Source organism: Oryctolagus cuniculus, chromosome 15 (assembly GCF_051225735.1).
Source record: "Oryctolagus cuniculus isolate XC-2025 breed Fujian yellow rabbit chromosome 15, ASM5122573v1, whole genome shotgun sequence".
NCBI lineage: Eukaryota > Metazoa > Chordata > Mammalia > Lagomorpha > Leporidae > Oryctolagus > Oryctolagus cuniculus.
In genome coordinates, this window is record NC_142881.1 from 28,943,878 (window position 1) to 28,961,261 (window position 17,384).

General features: G+C 55.8%; 1 protein-coding gene across 9 annotated transcripts in view; it reads right to left on the reverse strand.

Moving 5' to 3' along the window:
* Positions 1-17,384, reverse strand: part of PAX2 (paired box 2) — a 90,619-nt gene that overhangs the window by 30,642 nt on the left and 42,593 nt on the right. For 5 of the 9 annotated variants that reach the window (XM_070057379.2, XM_070057380.2, XM_051824101.3 and 2 more), the window contains 2 exons: positions 16,129-16,214; positions 14,550-14,669 (listed from right to left, as the gene is read on the reverse strand). In XM_070057379.2, the coding sequence (XP_069913480.1) occupies positions 14,550-14,669; positions 16,129-16,214 (206 nt within the window). Of the gene's footprint in view, positions 1-9,198; positions 9,268-14,549; positions 14,670-16,128; positions 16,215-17,384 lie in introns of all 9 variants that reach the window. The other 4 variants (XM_002718656.6, XM_070057376.2, XM_070057378.2 and 1 more) reach the window with 1 other exon arrangement.

Here is a 17,384-nt window from a genome sequence, read left to right on the forward strand (position 1 = left end):
GAAAGGAGAAAGGCAAACTCCACTCTAATCAATGCAGTATCAGGCTCTGGACATCTTTCAGGACGTATCTTTACACAGTTAATTTCAGGCACTAGGAAAGAAAGGGCTGCTATCCAGAGCCTGCACACACTCTCCTAGAATAAGCGGCGGCACATTAACTCAACACCAGCGCTTGTATCCACTGCACCCCTGAGACGCCTTCCTCACTTGCCCTGTTGGAAGTAACTGCCCCTTTTATACACACGCACACACACACTGACCATAGCAAGTCACATTTTGCTCTGAGTGCTTCCCCATTCTGCTTTAATAATGATGTGCACATCCCTCCCTCTCTACTAGATTATAAGCTTCTTGAGGTCAAAGACTGTGTTCTAGTTACCTTGTAAATCAGTCCTGCCATGCTTTATACACAGCAGGCACTCAATTTGCTCTGCAAGTTAAATTGGATTTTTATTTATTGATTAAGAAAATTCCGTGGATGCACTGAAGATCAACATTGGGCAAAGAATCTCTTTCCTCACTTTATGAACAAGAAGAAAAGGGAAATGGCTGATGGCTGTTGGGCTCAATAGTACCCAAAGTGCTCACCTATCACAGGTAGGAGGGAGGTCTCCACTGGTGGGCCATGTGGCTTTCCTTTATTTTAAGGGAAAATCATTCTTTGTAAAATAAAAAAAAAAAAAACCTACATGGATGATGATACAGAAGACATCCTTATGACCTTAATCGGGTGGAATTAAGAACCCAAACCAACAAGATGAAATTCAACAGGGATAAATGGAATGCCCTATGTTTAGGTTAAAAAAATCAATTACACAAGTGCAGAATGGGGTAGACCTGGCTTGATAGCAATTGATGTGAAAAAGATCTCGAGGTTTTAGTTGACCACGAACTCAATATGAGCTTGAGTCCGACACGGCTGCTAAAAAATCGAATGTAATCTTAGGCTACATTATGGACGTAGAGTCTCCAGACAGGGGAGCGGCAATGGCTCTACTGTACTTGGCACTGGCTAGGCTGTCTCTAGGGTTCATGTACATTTAAGAGGGACTTTAACCTTCAAGAATGCATTCAGAGATGGGTAACCAAGATGGTGAGGGAACTCCCCAGGGGCAGGGACCACAGCACCAGGAAACTGGAATCCACCCAGGCCAGATGCTCAGTAAGTAAGGAGGGACAGTGGGGAGAGAGAGAAGGGAGGATGCCAAGGGCAGACCTCTACCGTCTTTTGCCGCTCTCTGTGGTAAACACCACTGTCTCTACTTTAAAGACGAGGAAACTAAGAATGGAGAGATTGTACCATTGGCCAGAGGTCCCAGAGCAAGCCACACGTGGGACGGAGCCCGCAGCTGCCTATACACTTGGACTCCAGATCCCATGATGATCTCCCCTTACTCCACACGGACTCAATATCAATGCAGAGCTGGCAGCAATGGCAATGGTCCATACTATTCCTATTTCCAGACAGAGCCATGGTCTGTCAGGCAGAACTTCTCGGGGGGAAGTTCTATGGTGAGTGGCAGATAAGACCGGATGACCCTTAAGAATCTGGGACTCAGGACCCAGCATTGTGGCAGAGGTTAAGCCTCTGCGTGTGATGCTGGCATCCCATATGGGCTCTGGCTTGAGACCTGGCTGCTTCACTTTCCATCCGGCTCCCTGCTCATGCCCCTAGGGAAAGCAGTGGAAATGGCCCAAGTGCTTGGGCTCTGCACCCACATGGGAGACCCGGAAGTTCCAAGCTCCTTGCTTTGGCCTGGCCCAATCCCAGCTGGGCCACTTGAGAGGTATACCAGTAGATGGAAGATCCCTCTCCTCTCCTCTCCTCCCCTCTCCTCCCCTCTCTTCTCCTTTCTTCTCTCCCCCTCGCCCCTCCTCCTCTTCTGTAACTCTTTCAAATAAATTTTTAAAAATCTTAAAAAAAAAACAAAAGGGGGGCTGGCGCCATGGCTCACTTGGTTAATCCTCCGCCTGTGGCGCCGGCATCCCCTGTGGGCACCAGATTCTATTCCCTGTTGCTCCTCTTCCAGTCCAGCTCTCTGCTGTGGCCAGGGAGTGCAGTGGAGGATGGCCCAAGTGCTTGGGCCCTGCACTCGCATAGGAGACCAGGAGAAGCACCTGGCTCCTGGCTTCGGATCGGCACAGCGCCAGCCATGGCTGCCATTTTGGGGAGTGAACCAACAGAAGGAAGACCTTCCTCTCTGTCTCTCTCTCTCACTGTCTATAACTCTACCTGTCAAATAAATTAAAAAAACAAACAAACAAACAAACAAACAAAAGGGCCAGCACTGTGGCGTAGCTGGTAAAGCTGCCACCTACAGTGTCGGCATCCTATATGGGTGCTGGTTTGAGTCCTGGCTACTCCTCTTCCAATCCAGTTCTCTGCTGTGGCCTGGGAAAGCAGTGGAAGATGGTCCAAGTCCTTGGGCCCCTGCACCCGCATGGGAGACCCAGAAGTTCCTGGCTCCTGGCTTTGGATTGGCGCAGCTCCAGCCATTGCAGCCAAATGGGGAGTGAACCGGCAGATGGAAGACCTCTCTCTCTCTCTCTCTCTCTCTCTGCCTCTCTGTAACTCTGCCTTTCAAATAAATAAATAAATCTTAAAAGAAGACTCTGGGACTCCGCCCTATCACACTCGCAGCAGTGCAGCCACGGCCTCCCTCCCCGGGGCGGTATCCTGGAGACAGCCCAGGTCTCAGCCACGCTCAGGTGCCGGTGCCACCCTCTCCTGCTGAACCCACAGCTAGGACCCGGTCCAGCACGAACGAGCAGCCAGGTGTCCAAGACGTGAGGGCCTCGCCTTCCCGGGTGGACAGCAGGTTCCTGAGTCCACAGCTGGGTTGGCCGCTCCTCTTGTTTGTCCCGACACAGGGAGCACTTGGGCCCGCACCGACACACGGATCCCCAGGAAGAAAGCGTAACTGATCTCAATGTGTGGCATGCAAAGCAAGGCACTGACCCTCAGCTCTCTGGAACTGCGGGAGGACAGCGGGACGGCTGGAACGCTGACCTAGGGGCCTCAGATTCCTTCTCTTCTATAGAGAAGAGGGAGGCATGGGGGAACCCGGACTCCTGCACAGCCTGAGGGCGGGGCCCCGGGTGTGAAGTGGAGGAAGCTGCACGCCTGCCTACAGGTGGAGGAAGAGGAAGAGGAAGGCCACAGGCAGGAGAGAGAAGACAGAGCCACGGGAGGAAAGGGCGGGTGAGCCCTGGGTGGGGTTGGGGGAATTCCCAGGTGATCATCTTCCCCGCCTGCCCCGAGCAGGAGCAGGCGCTGTGCATCCTGCTGGCGCGCGGCCAGGGCTGCGAGGGAAGTCGCTGAGCTGCGGAGCCCCGCTTCCACCCTCCCTGGGACCTGAGCTCTTGGGGAGGAGGTGGGGCCTTCTGCCACGCAGCCCCCACAGGGCTCTAGCCAGAGCCAGAAGCAGTGAGAAGCCTCTCCACAGCCAGGAGGGAAGGGGGCTTTGTTAGCTCAAAGGACACAAGCAAGGCGAAAAATTACATACCAGGCCGCCCTAAGTATGCTTGTTTAGAGAAACTGCTTGCATTTATGAAGTCTTTGGTGCGGAAAGCAGGGTTGCAAATGACTGCATCAGAGCGACAGTAAAGGCCATTAATTTCCTGTTATGTTTTCCTGTGTTGGGGGCTTTATTAATTTAATTTTACACTGTTGAACAACAGCGAGAGCTGACACCGCCACACCGCCACGGCTGGGGTTTTCTTTTTGTGTGTGTAGCAAGGCTTTGCCTGACATGCAAATCAACACTATTACTGGAGCCAGTACAGATGTGGGGGGAAGAGGGGAGGGCAGAGGAGAGAGCAGGGGCAGAAAGGGCCAAAGCTGTTGCCCGCCAGTCTCTGCCTCCCTCTGTGCTGGCGTCTCCTGGCTTCCGGGGTGTCCTCCGCTCTCAGCACCCCCTGCCCACCCTCCACTCCCTTCTCTGTCTTCCCTCCACTCTCTGCCTGTGAATGACTGTCCTTCTGCCATTCTCCTCTGCCCGGCTCCTGAGTTCTTCAAGGGAGACCTGAAGCTCCCAGAATGAGGCTGGAGATGGACTTCTCCCCACCCTCCCAGCTGGGACAGCTCTCCGAAGGCACGGAGGCGAGGTCGTGGCAGCGCCACAGCCACGGACCTGAGCGAGGGGCTTTGCCGTGCGCTTCCTTTGAGTCATCCCCACCGCAACACACTCCCCTCTCCTCTAAAGTCAACGACCCTGTTCCACTTCCATGTCACACTAGCACGTGCACGTGCACACCCATCTACTTGGGCACACAAAGCAGCGTCTAGATGGACAGAGACTCTAACTCATTTATAAGCCCTTCTGGGTACTCCCACGCCCTAACCTTGTCCATCATTTATCTCCTTTTAATTCCCAGGAATAAAATACACACAGCTCTTAACTGTGTCTCCCTAAGAGACCCAAAAGCTAGCTTCAGCAGCCACAAGGTACCCACTGGGTCTAGATCAAGGTGCCAGAGAAAAATGGATGCCCAGCATCAGGAGAAAAAGCAGATTTCTGGGAGACCCCATGGTGCCACATTCTAGTCCTTTCAGCTGCTCAGACCCCACACCCACTGTTCCAGGGCCGTTCACACGGCACTTGCCCAGAGCTGGCAGCCCCAGGTGGCCACACCGCCTCAAGGAGACACAGGGCTGGCGGGTGCAGAGGGAGGTGGGGAGGAAGGTGGATGCTCCTGGAGTCACTCCTCCCAAACACACCTCCTCATCCCTCCACTCCAGCCCTCCCAGGCTGCGAGGGCCTGGGGAGATGTGTGTGCGTGTGTGCATGTGCACGTGCGTGTGTGTGTCTGTGCGCGGCTCCCTCTGTCACCGGCTTGCTCTCCTGCCCGCACTTTCTGCTTCAGGAGCCGTTTGGCAGGCACTGGGAGGCTGTTGGATGGGATCCAGCTCTCCCTCAGAGGAAAACATAAACTTCATAAACTGCATTTACTTTAATGCAGGTTCCTGGGGCTGCTTGCCTCCTCTTGTCTGCTCTGCCTCGATCACATTTTACCCCTGCCTCTGTGTGCAGCCAGCCCTTACACACACAGCAGCCAGCCCTCTACACAGAGCACAGCCTGGGACAGGAGGCTGAGGGAAAGGTGAAGCAGCCCCCAGGAGATGCCCCCCCTCCAGTCCCCCAGGCAGATGAGCACAAAGGTGCTTTGGAATGGGCAGGCAGTGCCTTGGGGAGGAAGGGATGCGGGCACCTCTTGGGGGTGGCCCATTTAGGAGCCACCTGGAGGCTGGGCCGCAGGGCTCCGAGAAAGGGAGGGAGAGAAGGCGAGGTCTCGGCGGAGCAGGTTGAGGTTTGTGAGGCCTCTGTTGTCTGGGCTGTCAAGGTCAGCAGGTTCGGGTTCACCGAAGGGTCAGGATGGTTTGAATTACTGGCTCTGCCGCCACTCGCTCCAGCGCCAGGACCAGCCCCCCCCCCCCCCCCCGCCTCGTCTTTTCATCCCCACTGGGCAGAACGAGGAGGGTCCCAGAGCGCCCTGAGGAAAGTGGGGCTGGGAGAGCTGCCTCCCCAGGCCCAGGGCTGGTTCTTGGCGCAGGCAGCCATGGCCCAGGCGGCTGTGTGGACTGCTCCTCCCGCAGATAGCCTTCTGGGTCTTCCAAACCCTTCATTCTCTCTAACCTCGCTTTGCAAGGGGTCCCCATGCAGCTGCCTGTCCTTCCCGGCTACCTACTGGTGTGCAGAGGAGGCACCCGCGAGGTGAACCCACAGGAGGCAGGGCCTGGGGAGCAGTCTGCACGCCCGGCTCCTCCCTCCTTCCTCCCAGCCTGCAGAGCTGAGGCAGCACGTTTCTCTCGCGGTGCCCTTGTGGGGAGGAGGAAGGAGAGCCATGCTACCTGCAGGGCTGGAAGGGGCCTGCCAAGCGGAGGAGCAGGAGCTGAAGCCATTCTGACCAGACAGGTGCTCGCACTCGTCCAGCAGGGGGCCCGCCAGGCAGCTGGGCGCAGGAGCCACCAGCCTTTGCTGAGAAAGCGGCGGTCCAGGGAGAGGAGGGGAGGGGGTCTGGAGGGATGCCCACAGACCCCTCTAGAGCCAGTGCTGAGCCTTCTCTCCCGGGGTCTGGGCTCAACCTATGTGTTCTGACTTTTTGGCACTTTATGAAAAAATGCACTCTTTCATGCTAAATCTCAAAATAGTTCCCCAAACTACCAAATATAACTCTTTATCCGCAATAGCATGAGTTAGTTGGAAATGAAGATGGTTTGTGATGTGGCTGCTGACTCTGGTACAAACACAGGGATTTAAACACCAATTCATCTATGCAGCCACAGCTAAACCCCAGTACTGCCCCACAGGAAAACACAAGTTGTTTGCACGTGCCCAGGGCTCATGACAAATGTCTTAGCAAGACATTCACAGAACTTATCCCTAAACCTGGTTGATGATATGGTTGGTGTTCAACAGACTCGTGGTCATCGTCCCCAGGGAGTTGAGCTAAAACATGTGTCCCATTCAGGTAGAAGTCATCCCCCACCCCAGACTGCTTCCTGGTTACTAAGAGGATAAAATCTTAGCAACTAATGTGTGCTCTAAGTGGGTGCTTTTGCTGTGCATGTGTCTTAGTGAAAGCCGGCCTTTGAACTTGGGCTCTTGCTTGCACTGGAGGGAACGTTAGCCAGCTTTTGAATATTCGTTGGAAAATGAACACAGGCTGTGCTTTGTTGATGCAGTGACACTCAGTACGTATCTAGACAGAGGCCACCTTTGCGTGGATTCGCCTGTGGACTTTCCCCACCCCCGTTCTTAGGTGAGCACAGTGCTGCCCCCTTGGTCACAGTTTCACTTGCCGTGATTTCAGCCACCTGCAGTCAACCATGGTCTGAATCTATTAAATGGAAAATTCCAGAAATAAACAATTCATAAGTTTTAAATTGTGCACCTTTCTGAGTAGCATGACGAAATCGCATGCCATTCCACTCTGTCATGCCAGGGACATGAATCGTCCCTTTGTCCAGCGTGTCCCTGCTGCACCCATCGGTCACTGGGTAGCTGTCTCAGTTATCAGATCAACAGTCACAAGTCAACGTATTGTTATGATTGTTCTATGTTGTTAGTAGTTATTGTTGTTGGTCTCTTGCTGTGCCTAATTGACAAGTTAAACTTTTATTGTTGGTAGGAATGTATAGGAAAAAACACAGTACATATAGATAAGTTTGGCTGCTATCTATAGTTTCCAGCACCCACTGGGGGGTTTTGAAATGAATGCCCTGTAGATTAGGGATGATTACTGCTTCTCTAAGAAGGGAATCAGATGGCTGGTTATGTGTGTGTGTGTGTGTGTGTGTGTGTGAGTGTGAGTACACATAACGGCTGGGTAGTAGACATACATAATGCCCGAGCGCTGGGTTTAGATTAAGGAATCAGTGCAGCCTCATTTTCTTTATCCAACATGGTGCTACCTCATCCTGCTTTCTGGGCCTCCCCAAGCTTCCCCCCATCCCTCTCCCCCTCCCCCTCCCCAGCTCCTTCAGGCTGAATCCCTTCCCGCTAAAATAGTGCCTACTCAGCAGAACTGCCCCAAGCCCTTCCCTTGCAGGGAGAGCTCAGATCCTTCTCTGGCTCCGTCAGACACTGCTTCTGGACCATGAGGCCACTGAGAGTCCGACTCTGGCGCCAGCCTCTGCTACACACGGGCGCATGCCCGGCCTTCTGGTGTTCAGGGCAAGCTGACCGGGGAGCGCTCCGACCCGCCTCCAGTCTCCTGCAATACTGTGGCCATCCCAAAGATCCCGGACCTGGGCAGCCTCTCCTCTTCACCAGGGTCCCCTTGCCCACCTTCACGACACCCACACTTCCCCCGCGGCCCCTCCAGGAGGAGAGGCGGGAAGAGGGCTTGGTGACCAGGCACGCCTGGTTGACATTAATGAGATACATGGCATGTAATCCAGCCATGGAGGCAGCCTACAAAAGGAGGGATCTGGCGGCCAGGAGCGGAGCTGCTCAGGTAATTGGTTTATCTCTCTGGAAGCAGGGGGAGCAATCTCAGCACAGACAGACTAGCAGTAAAGTCTCTTCCTTAAGGCTATTTCCTTTGTCTTTTCAATTGCTTGCACATCCATGTGAGAGAGGGAGAGAGTGTTAAAGAGAGAGGGAGAGGGAGAAATGTTAATTTGTGAATTAATGGCTTTTCTCAGCGGAATTGTAAATTCAAATGTCACCTCACACGGTGACACCACTGGCTGGTCTGCTGAAGAAGCAATGATAAGATCCCCCACCTCCCTCGGCGCCCCTCCCTCCCCAAAGATAGCTGTGGAGTGGAACATGCTACTTTTAATTTGCAATAACAACACAACAGAGGTATGCAGTAATGGCTGCCTTCTCCCTTCCTCCTCCTGGCTTCCTTCCCCCCAGTCCGGTTGGCTCCCCCATTTCTTCTCCCCTGCCCCCTTCTGAAGTAACCCTCACCTCACCCTGGCTGACCCCCACCCCCCCACCCCAGCCAGTGCCTGATCTCATGGAGGGGGTGCCATTGGAATTGACGATGCTGCAACTCTCTCTTCTCCTTCAATAATCAGGGAATTAATGACCCTGAAGTTAAAGTGAGGCTGATACCGAGGCCCTGCCCAGCGTTGGGAAAAAGCCTTCATTGTTTTCAAGCAGGAGGCGGGCAGCAGTGAGGGAGATTCATGGATGGAGATTGAATATGCAATTTTCTTTCACCTTGCCAAGAGCTGCCCCTGGGCTGTGCCTGGCCTAAATTTTTCCTTTTACCATCTCTGCCTTATCCGGCCCTCCCACCTCCCTTCCATTCTTTCCAGAAAATTACCTTCAAAATTGATTTCCACTTTTACAAACAAATATAATGGGAACACAGGAAAAAACTTGGGCCGTGATGAATTAGGGCTGTCAGGTGCTTCCAGGTCTCCTTTGCTTTTGTTTTACTACCCGATCTGCTCTTTGTTTTTCCAAGGGCTGGAAAAAGTGCCCCCATCCCTGGAGTGCCTGACCCTCCAGGCCACCGGGGCCTTAGCCCCCGAACCCCATCAGTGGCCCATGGCAGCAGTGAGCCCAGCCCTGAGACTCTGTGTTAGTTAGCCTATTGGGTGTCCTGTGGAAGCCTGGGCCACCTCCTCCTTCCTTTTCCACATGCTGGCTGTTAGGAACCCACTCTCTGGATGCTCTCACCACCACCCCCGAGCTATTTCCCTGGGCCCCCACACCATGTTCCCTCTGACCCTCATACCTCTTAAAGTCCAGACCAGATGCAAACCTCCACCTCCTCTAATGTGGGCAGGATCAGTGTATACCTCGACTAGAGCAAATAGAGACAGACAAACACTGAGAGATCCTGGAAGATAGGCAGCTGGAAGACTGGGGGCCAGACTCTGCAAATAGGAGCCTGGGCTCCACTTCAAAGGACTCCAAAGCTCTGAGCCACACTCCTGCACGACCTGAGCAGGCAGGGTCCCCAGCCTCAGCCCCCCTAGACTTGGGCCCTAGCTACCCCTCAAGGCAGGCTCAGAAAAGCCCATCCATTTGCCAGTAGAACTTGGGGTAATGCCTATGGGGCCCTTTGGGTCAAACTCTACATGGACGCCTATGCATGAGAACCCTGAACACTGAACACCCTCTGGCCTGGCTCACACCTGTCGTGTTCACCAGCACTGGTGGACACGCAGCGCTCACAACTGGGACTCTCTCCAAGCACATACATTTCCCAGAAAACTTCGTTGCCTTCCTGATGCGTGACATTCCATGTCTGTTTACACCCCAAGATCTCAGCATGGGAGAACACACACACACACACACACACACATGCCTGCATAAACCATGTGAAAAATTACATATGTGTCTCTAAAACAAGCACACATTCCCCAACCCGGATACACTGCAGGTGGCAGCAGAGGTGATCAGAGACATACAGGGAGTGAGGGACCCATGTTAGGTCTTTGTGCACATCTGAAACGCCTATGCAGGGTGAAAGAGGACGTGTGGTCCAGGTGGGTAACAACAGAGTGAAGGAGATGGCAGATACGCACTGAGATCCCACACCCACATGGGCAAACAAGGCCGACCATCTCCTCCCCTTCACTGGGCTCACTGGGGTTAGCGTCTCCCCCACGTCACTCAACACCAGCCACACTTACAAGGAGCAGCACCAAGGTTAGGGACTGTGCCAAATAAATTTTTTCCTGACACAACTCTGTTTCCCCTTGAAACATAAACTGCCAACAGGCTTCCTTTCTTCGCAGGACCCATCTTCCAAGATGGCGCTGGCTCAACCCATCTACTGTCACGACCTGATGCCAATCCACCCCAGAGATCCCGGGGAAGTGAGCGCTGTTACCATCTCCATTTTACTGAAGAAAACCAGAGCTGATGGAGCTCAAGTGACTTGCCCACGGTCACACAGCTGCTGAGTAGCCCTCGGATTCACACCCAGCCGTGCCTCCCTCCTCACTGCCAGCCGACATTCCTCCCCGCCAAGCCACACTGCCCACCCAGGCTGGGCTCCAGGGCTTGCACGCTGGCCTCCGCCCTGCACCCTCCATCCTGCTAGGAGTCTTTGCAGCCTTCTCTTGCCTCAACCTAGGGCTCCTGGACATGGGCAGGTGTTGCTCATTTCTGCAGCCTAATCCCCTCATTTGCTCCAAGTCTAACCTGAGCAACACTCTTGGGGACCTCAAGGAAGGAGCTAACTAAGGAAATAAACTGCTTCTTCCAGTTACAGCTTCATCCAAAGCAGAAGGGAGCTATTAAAGGCAGTGGCAGGACTCAGCCATTTGCAGCCATGCAACCTGCCCTGCCTGCAAACGCACAATGGCACTGGCTTGGCACCACTCAATGGCACAACTCATTGTGCACCTAATTAATGGAAGGCAAAAGCACAGCCCCCTGCAACCCCCCACATCCAGGGAGGATCCCAACACACCTCCCTCACACAGTTCAACAGGCCTTCACCATATGACTTCATCTGGGTCTCTGGACAAGTTAACTACCTGTTCTGTGTTTCCAACACCACCACTGATGGACAGCGATGCTCTGGGCCCCAGCCCATAGCCATAGGGTGAAGGAAAGGGCCTGTGGGTTCTCAGCCTGACTGCAGACCAGGCAATACAGTCTCTATCCTCCAGGCAAAGAAGCCAGGGACCCAGGGGATCCAGCCCAAGTTGTGGCTAAGAGGAAGGGAAGGTGGGACAGGGTAGGGAATGGAATTCTACCTTTTCAGACTGATGGACAACTTGTTTCCCACATGCTGCATGATGGAGCTTCCTCATCTATCCCCGGCCTGCCTCCTTGTCTCAGTCTGGGAGCTCTTGGACTCTCGGGAGTGGGGTCAAAGCTTCCTGACCGGTGCATTTGTCAAAGGAAAGTCTGAACTTTCCCCTACTCCCACAAGCCCAGGCGCAGGAAGGAGTCTCAGGCGGGCTGGCAGTCCCGGCCGCCTCCTCCCAAGTCACAGCTGATCGGCCTTTTACTAATATCCCCGTAGATATGATCACCGTAGATATGAACACCGCTGCCCATATTCTGCGTGCCACTGCCGGTAAAGCTCTGGGTATGATCACTGTGAACACCAGTAACTGCCGCTGAGGTCGTCTCCAACCATGCGAGCACACACTGCAGCCACGGTCGTCCTCGTGGACGCCCACCACCGCCACTCGGTTCCGGCTGAGGAACAGGCTGCACCGTTCCCAGAGGCAGGAGCAGGACACAGAGGCTCACAGCTTGCCCTAGGGGTGTGACACTTCTAGGATAGTGCCACCCTGCTGGGGGCCAGAGAGGGACCCAGGTCCTCCTGGAGGGAGAAGCCTCAAACTCCACTCCCTCTAGGGTTGAGCCCCTGGACAGGCACCCATGGTCCCTTAGTCTCCCAAATCAGTTTTCTCATGGGCCTGCAGCCTGGGCCCACCAGCTGAAGGACACACCTGCATGTCTGCAGCCCTGGCCGAGATTGCCTCCTGCAACCGACCGGCCTGCCAGCTGCCTTGCTACCTTGGCCTGACTGCAGAGTTGGGCTACATCATCTTGACACATAATTATCTCCCCTATTCTTAATCATCTGAGCGGCTCCCTAATGCAAACTGGGGCTGGCTGCTCCCAGGCGTCCCGAGTAGGGGAGGGGGAGGAGGGGCTGAGACAGATCTACCTTCGCTTTCTCCTCTCCTCTCTTCTCCTCTCCTTTCCCACTTGGTCTGATGGATCAAACTGGGGAGAGGGGGAGTGTCATAGGCCTGGCTTCCTGCAGGGAAAGGACAGCTTGTTCTGGCCTGGGGTTGGTCAAGGGCTTGGGGGCAGTCAGGGCAAAGGAACCCCCATCTCCAAAAAGAGCAGGGCCTCTGTACCTTCTTGCCCCCTGGAAACTTAGAGACCCCCAGAATCCTTCACGCTCCTGCACTGTCTCACCATCTTTGTCACCCTGCCGGAGGCCCTCCGTTCCGGTCCCTTCCTGCCCGAATACCTCCAGTGGCTTCTACTTTCTGCAAACCAGCCCATGCGCCTCCCGTGGTCTGTTCCTGGCCTGCTGTCTTGGGACCCAAAGCCACTTACTTAGCCCGACCTCCTAGCTGCTTCCACCTGTGACTCTCACAAGGCTCAGTCTATCAGACAGGGTTTCCAGCCTTCTCCTCGGCTGCCCCACAGGCCCCTCTGCAAAGAGCAGCCCTTCCTTGCAGCGCACCCTCGCCCCCAACTCCTTGCTCCCAGACCCTGCGTCACCAGGGCTATCTGATGGGCCCTTCCTCTCTCTGAGCTCGAGGGTACGACACGCCTCACTAGAGTGTAAGCTCCTTAAGGACAAGAATCACATCTTGTTCTGCTCTGGGGCCCGGAGCACCAAGCCTTTCTTGCAGCTGATACGCGGGAAAGGTTCACTGACTTGAGTTGATTTGGAACAATGAAAACGACCCACTGCTTCCAGGGGAGAGCACTATGTTCTGGGCAGGCCAGGCCCAGCCCTGGGTGACCACGGCCTCCAGCCAGGGAGCCAGGGCATCCCGGCCCCCTGGCCTCCTTTCATGGCTCACAGGAGCCCAGGCAGCTGAGGGGACACTGGACCTCCACCCCAGGTCAACAGTAGGCAGTGCAGAGGGGCCCAGGCCATCTCCTGCTCTGAAACGGGCAGGGGCTGTGGCCATGGAGGAAAGCCATGCGGTTTGAGGCAAGATTCACCCAAAGCACTCAGGGTGCCCAGAAGCCTGGCAAAGGCCCAGGGGTGGTAAGCCCCCAGAGAACTGGGACTCGGGGCCTTTCCCACACCCCCACCCCACCCCGCCCATCAGGGGCTGCGGCCAAAACAACCACAATGAAATTTAGTGAGTGGCAAAGGCCGTGGCAGCCAAATGGGTTTGGAGACTTTGGAAGGAGAAATAGAGCCAGACAAGCTGTTTCCCTGTGAAACGAGGCCATTAGGGCTTCTGGAAGGAGGCCAGCGCCAGGTCATCCCCGTCCTGCCAGGCCCGGGCCGCGCCCACGCTCTCCCTGCGCCGGGCCTGCGCAATCCCTGCTTTGCGCCTTTCCTCCGGTCCTTCCTCCCCGAGCTTTCCCCCACCAAGGGCTTGTCGTGGCTGGGGATGGCCACATGACGGATTGTCCAAACAGGACATTTTTGAGAGGAAAAGGAGCTGCTGACTGGCCAAGACACAGAGACAACAGGCATAAATCGGGACTGTCCTGAGCTAATGGGGTATGTGTCACCCCTTTATGGTCCTTGTCCGAGGATTCTGTCTGTCGCATGGGAGACACCTTTATAATCCTGCACACATGCACACACCACCGCCCGCCCCCCAAGGCTGGGAGGCTACTGTGTCCCCGCAGGGCCAGTGGGAGGATGGGCACAGGAAGCAGACCTGAGACCCCGGCACCTCCGCCAGCCCTGCTCCCAACTGCTTGAGGAGAGAACCAAATGGTCCCCAAGGGACCCCCAGCGTGACAGCACTTGCAAAGCACCATGCCTCAGGCTCATTCCCAACACTCTCTCCCCTTCTTGCTTCCCTCCTCCTTGCACTCCCTCCATCCTCCTAAGCTCCCTGCGACACAGCCGGGCTGCACCCTGAGTGTTCAGGGAAGGACGGGAGGGGCTGGGGGTGGCCTCTCACAGAGGACAGCGTGGAGAGAGTCCCCATGCCCAGCTCCCCGAGCAGTGTCCATGGGGCAAGGCAGTGTCCGTGTGTGACAGAGAAAGGACACTGGGGCTGGCTGCAGGTGACATCACTCTCCCACCTCCTTATGGCTTGGGATCAGGTGAGGACAAGGTAGCCTTTCCCCCACAGGTCAGAGGCCAGCTGTCCCCCAGCCTCCAAAACCCTCCCAAGGTGAGTGGCTCACGTCTGTCCCCGGCATCCCACAGGGACAGCTGAGGTGTGTCCCAGCGGAAGGAGAGGCAGTCAGGGCTGCCGAGCAGATGGTGCAGCTGGGGGCCCCACCAGCAGCCTCCCCCCGCTCCAGGAGCCAGCAGGGCAGTGGGGGGACCTGGTCTTTGCTACTAAAACTGATCTCACAGCAGAGCAGCTGCGAGGCCAGGCCGAAACCGGAGCCCTGAGTCCAAGGACAAAGCATGCGTAGGGGAAGCCAAACGCCTTCCCTCCTCCCTACCTTCATCACGTTTCCTCTTCTCACCATTGGAGCGAGGAATCCCCAGGATCCCATTGATGGAGTAGGAGCCCACTGGGTCATTGGAGGCGCTGGAAACGGGAGGGGAGGCCGTGCTGGGAACTGGACGAGAGCAAGGACATGCCATCAGGGTAGCAGTTGTGGTCGTAGGCCAAAGCCCCGGGGCTGGGGGCACACAGAAGCAGAGGACACAGGTGGGATGAGGAGTCCACATGCCCCCTGTTCCTCTGAGGCTACAGGGTCCCTGGTGGTACATACAGCTCAGGCTACTACCCACTTCTGCCAGCCCTGGGTAGGTGGTAACTGGTCAACCCCAGGCCTACTCTGCTGGTCCGTGGGTCTCACTGGGGTCCTTGAACTCTCTTCTGCAGACGGATGGAGTTACAGGCCCAGGCAACCCCAAAGCTGAACCAATCCAGGAAGCACCTTGGCACAACTCATCCAGTCCCTGGGGCTGGGCAAACCTCTCCACCCCAGCTGCAGCTCGGCCTCCTGGGTCAGGTCTTTGCCAAGCCTGCTTTAGTGTGTGTGGTTCTCTAAGGTCTGCGCCTATTCTTCAAGAACCCCAGGCCCGGCCCCATGCTGGGAACTCCTGGGAGTTCTCTCTCCTGCTTGCTCCTGGCCTTGTGATCACTTGAGAAGTACCTAAGTTCCCCCTCCTGGTGCAGACCGGTGAACCCATTCACTTGGTGACAATTAACTCAGGTTTAGCCTGGCCCAGCACTCCCTCCCAACACAGGCTTGGGACACAGCTGCACCTGTCAACCCCAGGAAGGCTAAAGCCAACCCTTTCCACTTCCTGCCAGTCAAGAGAGAAGGGGACAGCTGCCATTAAGGGCATCAAGAAAATCTTATCTGCACCACAGCTCTTCAAACTCCAGGCCTCATCTATGGCTACGGCAGCAGCCAGGTACCCTTGGGCCAAAAGGAAGACAGTCTGTGTGTACGCTGCGGGGTAGGGGGGTGTTAGCAGGTGTTCTGCTAGGCCTAGGCTGTGTGATGACAGTCCATGAGCATGGGTCAAGAAATAAGGTGGAGAGAGAGAGAGAGAGAGAGAGAGAGAGAGAGAGAACTCAGAGAAAAGAGGCTGGGAGAAGGGAGGGAGAAAGAGGAACTCATCAGAGGCACCAAGGAGAGGAAAACAGAACAAGGGAAAGGCAGAGAGGGAGAGAAGAGAGGATGGTTTCAAAAGTTTAAAAAATGAGTATGAAGTAAGAAGGTAGAGATGGAAGAAAGAGGGACAGGTAGGGAGAAAGAGGCAGACCAGAGAAAACGAGAAGATGGGGATGGGAAGAAGAAACGCCAAAGGCAGAGTACGGATTGAGAGAGAGAGTGAGACGAGGACAGAGACTGCCCGGGCAGAGCAGAGGCTAGGCGACGTGGCTGGGAGGCAGAGCACAACCCCAGTGAACTGCTCCCAGGTAGGGAGACCACGAGCCCCTGGACGGAAGGGAACCGCAGAGGCCCCAGACCCCAGGCAGGTGGGCAGTTCCTCGCGGTGGAGCTGCATCTCCTGGCTGCCCTAGGTGGGGCCGTGTTCCCCTCCCCTGAGCCCTCTTACCGATGGTGTGGCCGGGGGCAGTCACGCCTGTCCCAGTCCCGTCTGGCGTTGGGTGGAAAGGCTGCTGCACTTTGGTCCGGATGATCCTGCAACAGCATCACATGTGTGTCACCCACACAGGCCGGCTCTTGCCCCTGCACAGTCCAGCCCTGCTCCGCGGACAGGCTCTCTCCCAAGCTCCTCGGCTCCTTCCCCTTCCCTCTGTTGCCTGAACTCCTGCTCTAATTGCAGGCACCAGGTTTCCCCCTTGTTGGGCATGCAGCCTGTCTCGTGCAGCTGTGGGAGGAGGCAGTGTGCACGCTGTCCTGCCCCGTGCACCGCCACCAGCAGACTTGGAGCTCGGTTTCAGAAGGATCGGGCAGCAGACTGAGTGGAGTGTGGCACCCTTCTTCCTTCCAGGCTTCCTGTCCACCTGTGGTCCAGCTTTCCCCCCTCAACCACATATCTGTCTCCTGCTGGCACCTGCACCCCCTGGGTTTGGGGATCGTTTTGGAGCTTGCATTCCTATGGGGACTGCAGCACAGGCCTCCAAGGTTGAGCGGAGGAGGATGGGCCTTCCCCACATCTCAAGCTAAGGACAAGCACCCAGGGAAAGGCTGGGTCATACGTGACCCTTTGGTTCCAGGATTTCAACACAGCACACAGTACCTCTGCCAGATATCAATCTTGAACAACCTCACCCTGAGCCTGCATACTGCTCGCAGCTCAGAACCCTGGTCCCATAGGCTGGCCCAAGGGCCTCTTCTCTGAGGGTGTTGCCGGGATCTAAGATTCTGTAGCAATCTGGGTGGAATGTGGGTGCTCACCTCCCTGTCCACCCCAGGGGCAGGGCCCAAATCAGACACGCCAGGGCTGGGATGGGCCTGCCCTTCAGCGGGCCAGGTCTCAACAAGGCAAAAGACGAAGTCCGAAGCCAGCATGCAGGCAGGCTCCCCTCGGCCTTCTGGTCAAATCAGGGGCCCTGGGAAGCACCTTCTCCGGCAGCATGGCGCCTCCCCACAGAGAGCTGTGAGAGCCGCGGTCGCTTCAGCCAGCCAGCAGTCACCAGCCCTGAGCAACTCGGCTGTAGCCAGCTTTTCCCGAGCATTTGCAGCCACGTCCCTCACAGGGGTGGACGTGAAGTCGGGGAGGGAAGCCCTGCACCCTAAGAAAGCCAAGCAACCCCAGGGCATCAGGCAGGCAGTGCCAGGAGATGCAGAGGAGGAACCGCCCCCTTGCCGGTAGGGGACTTGGGGAAGAGGAGGTGGAAGCTGATG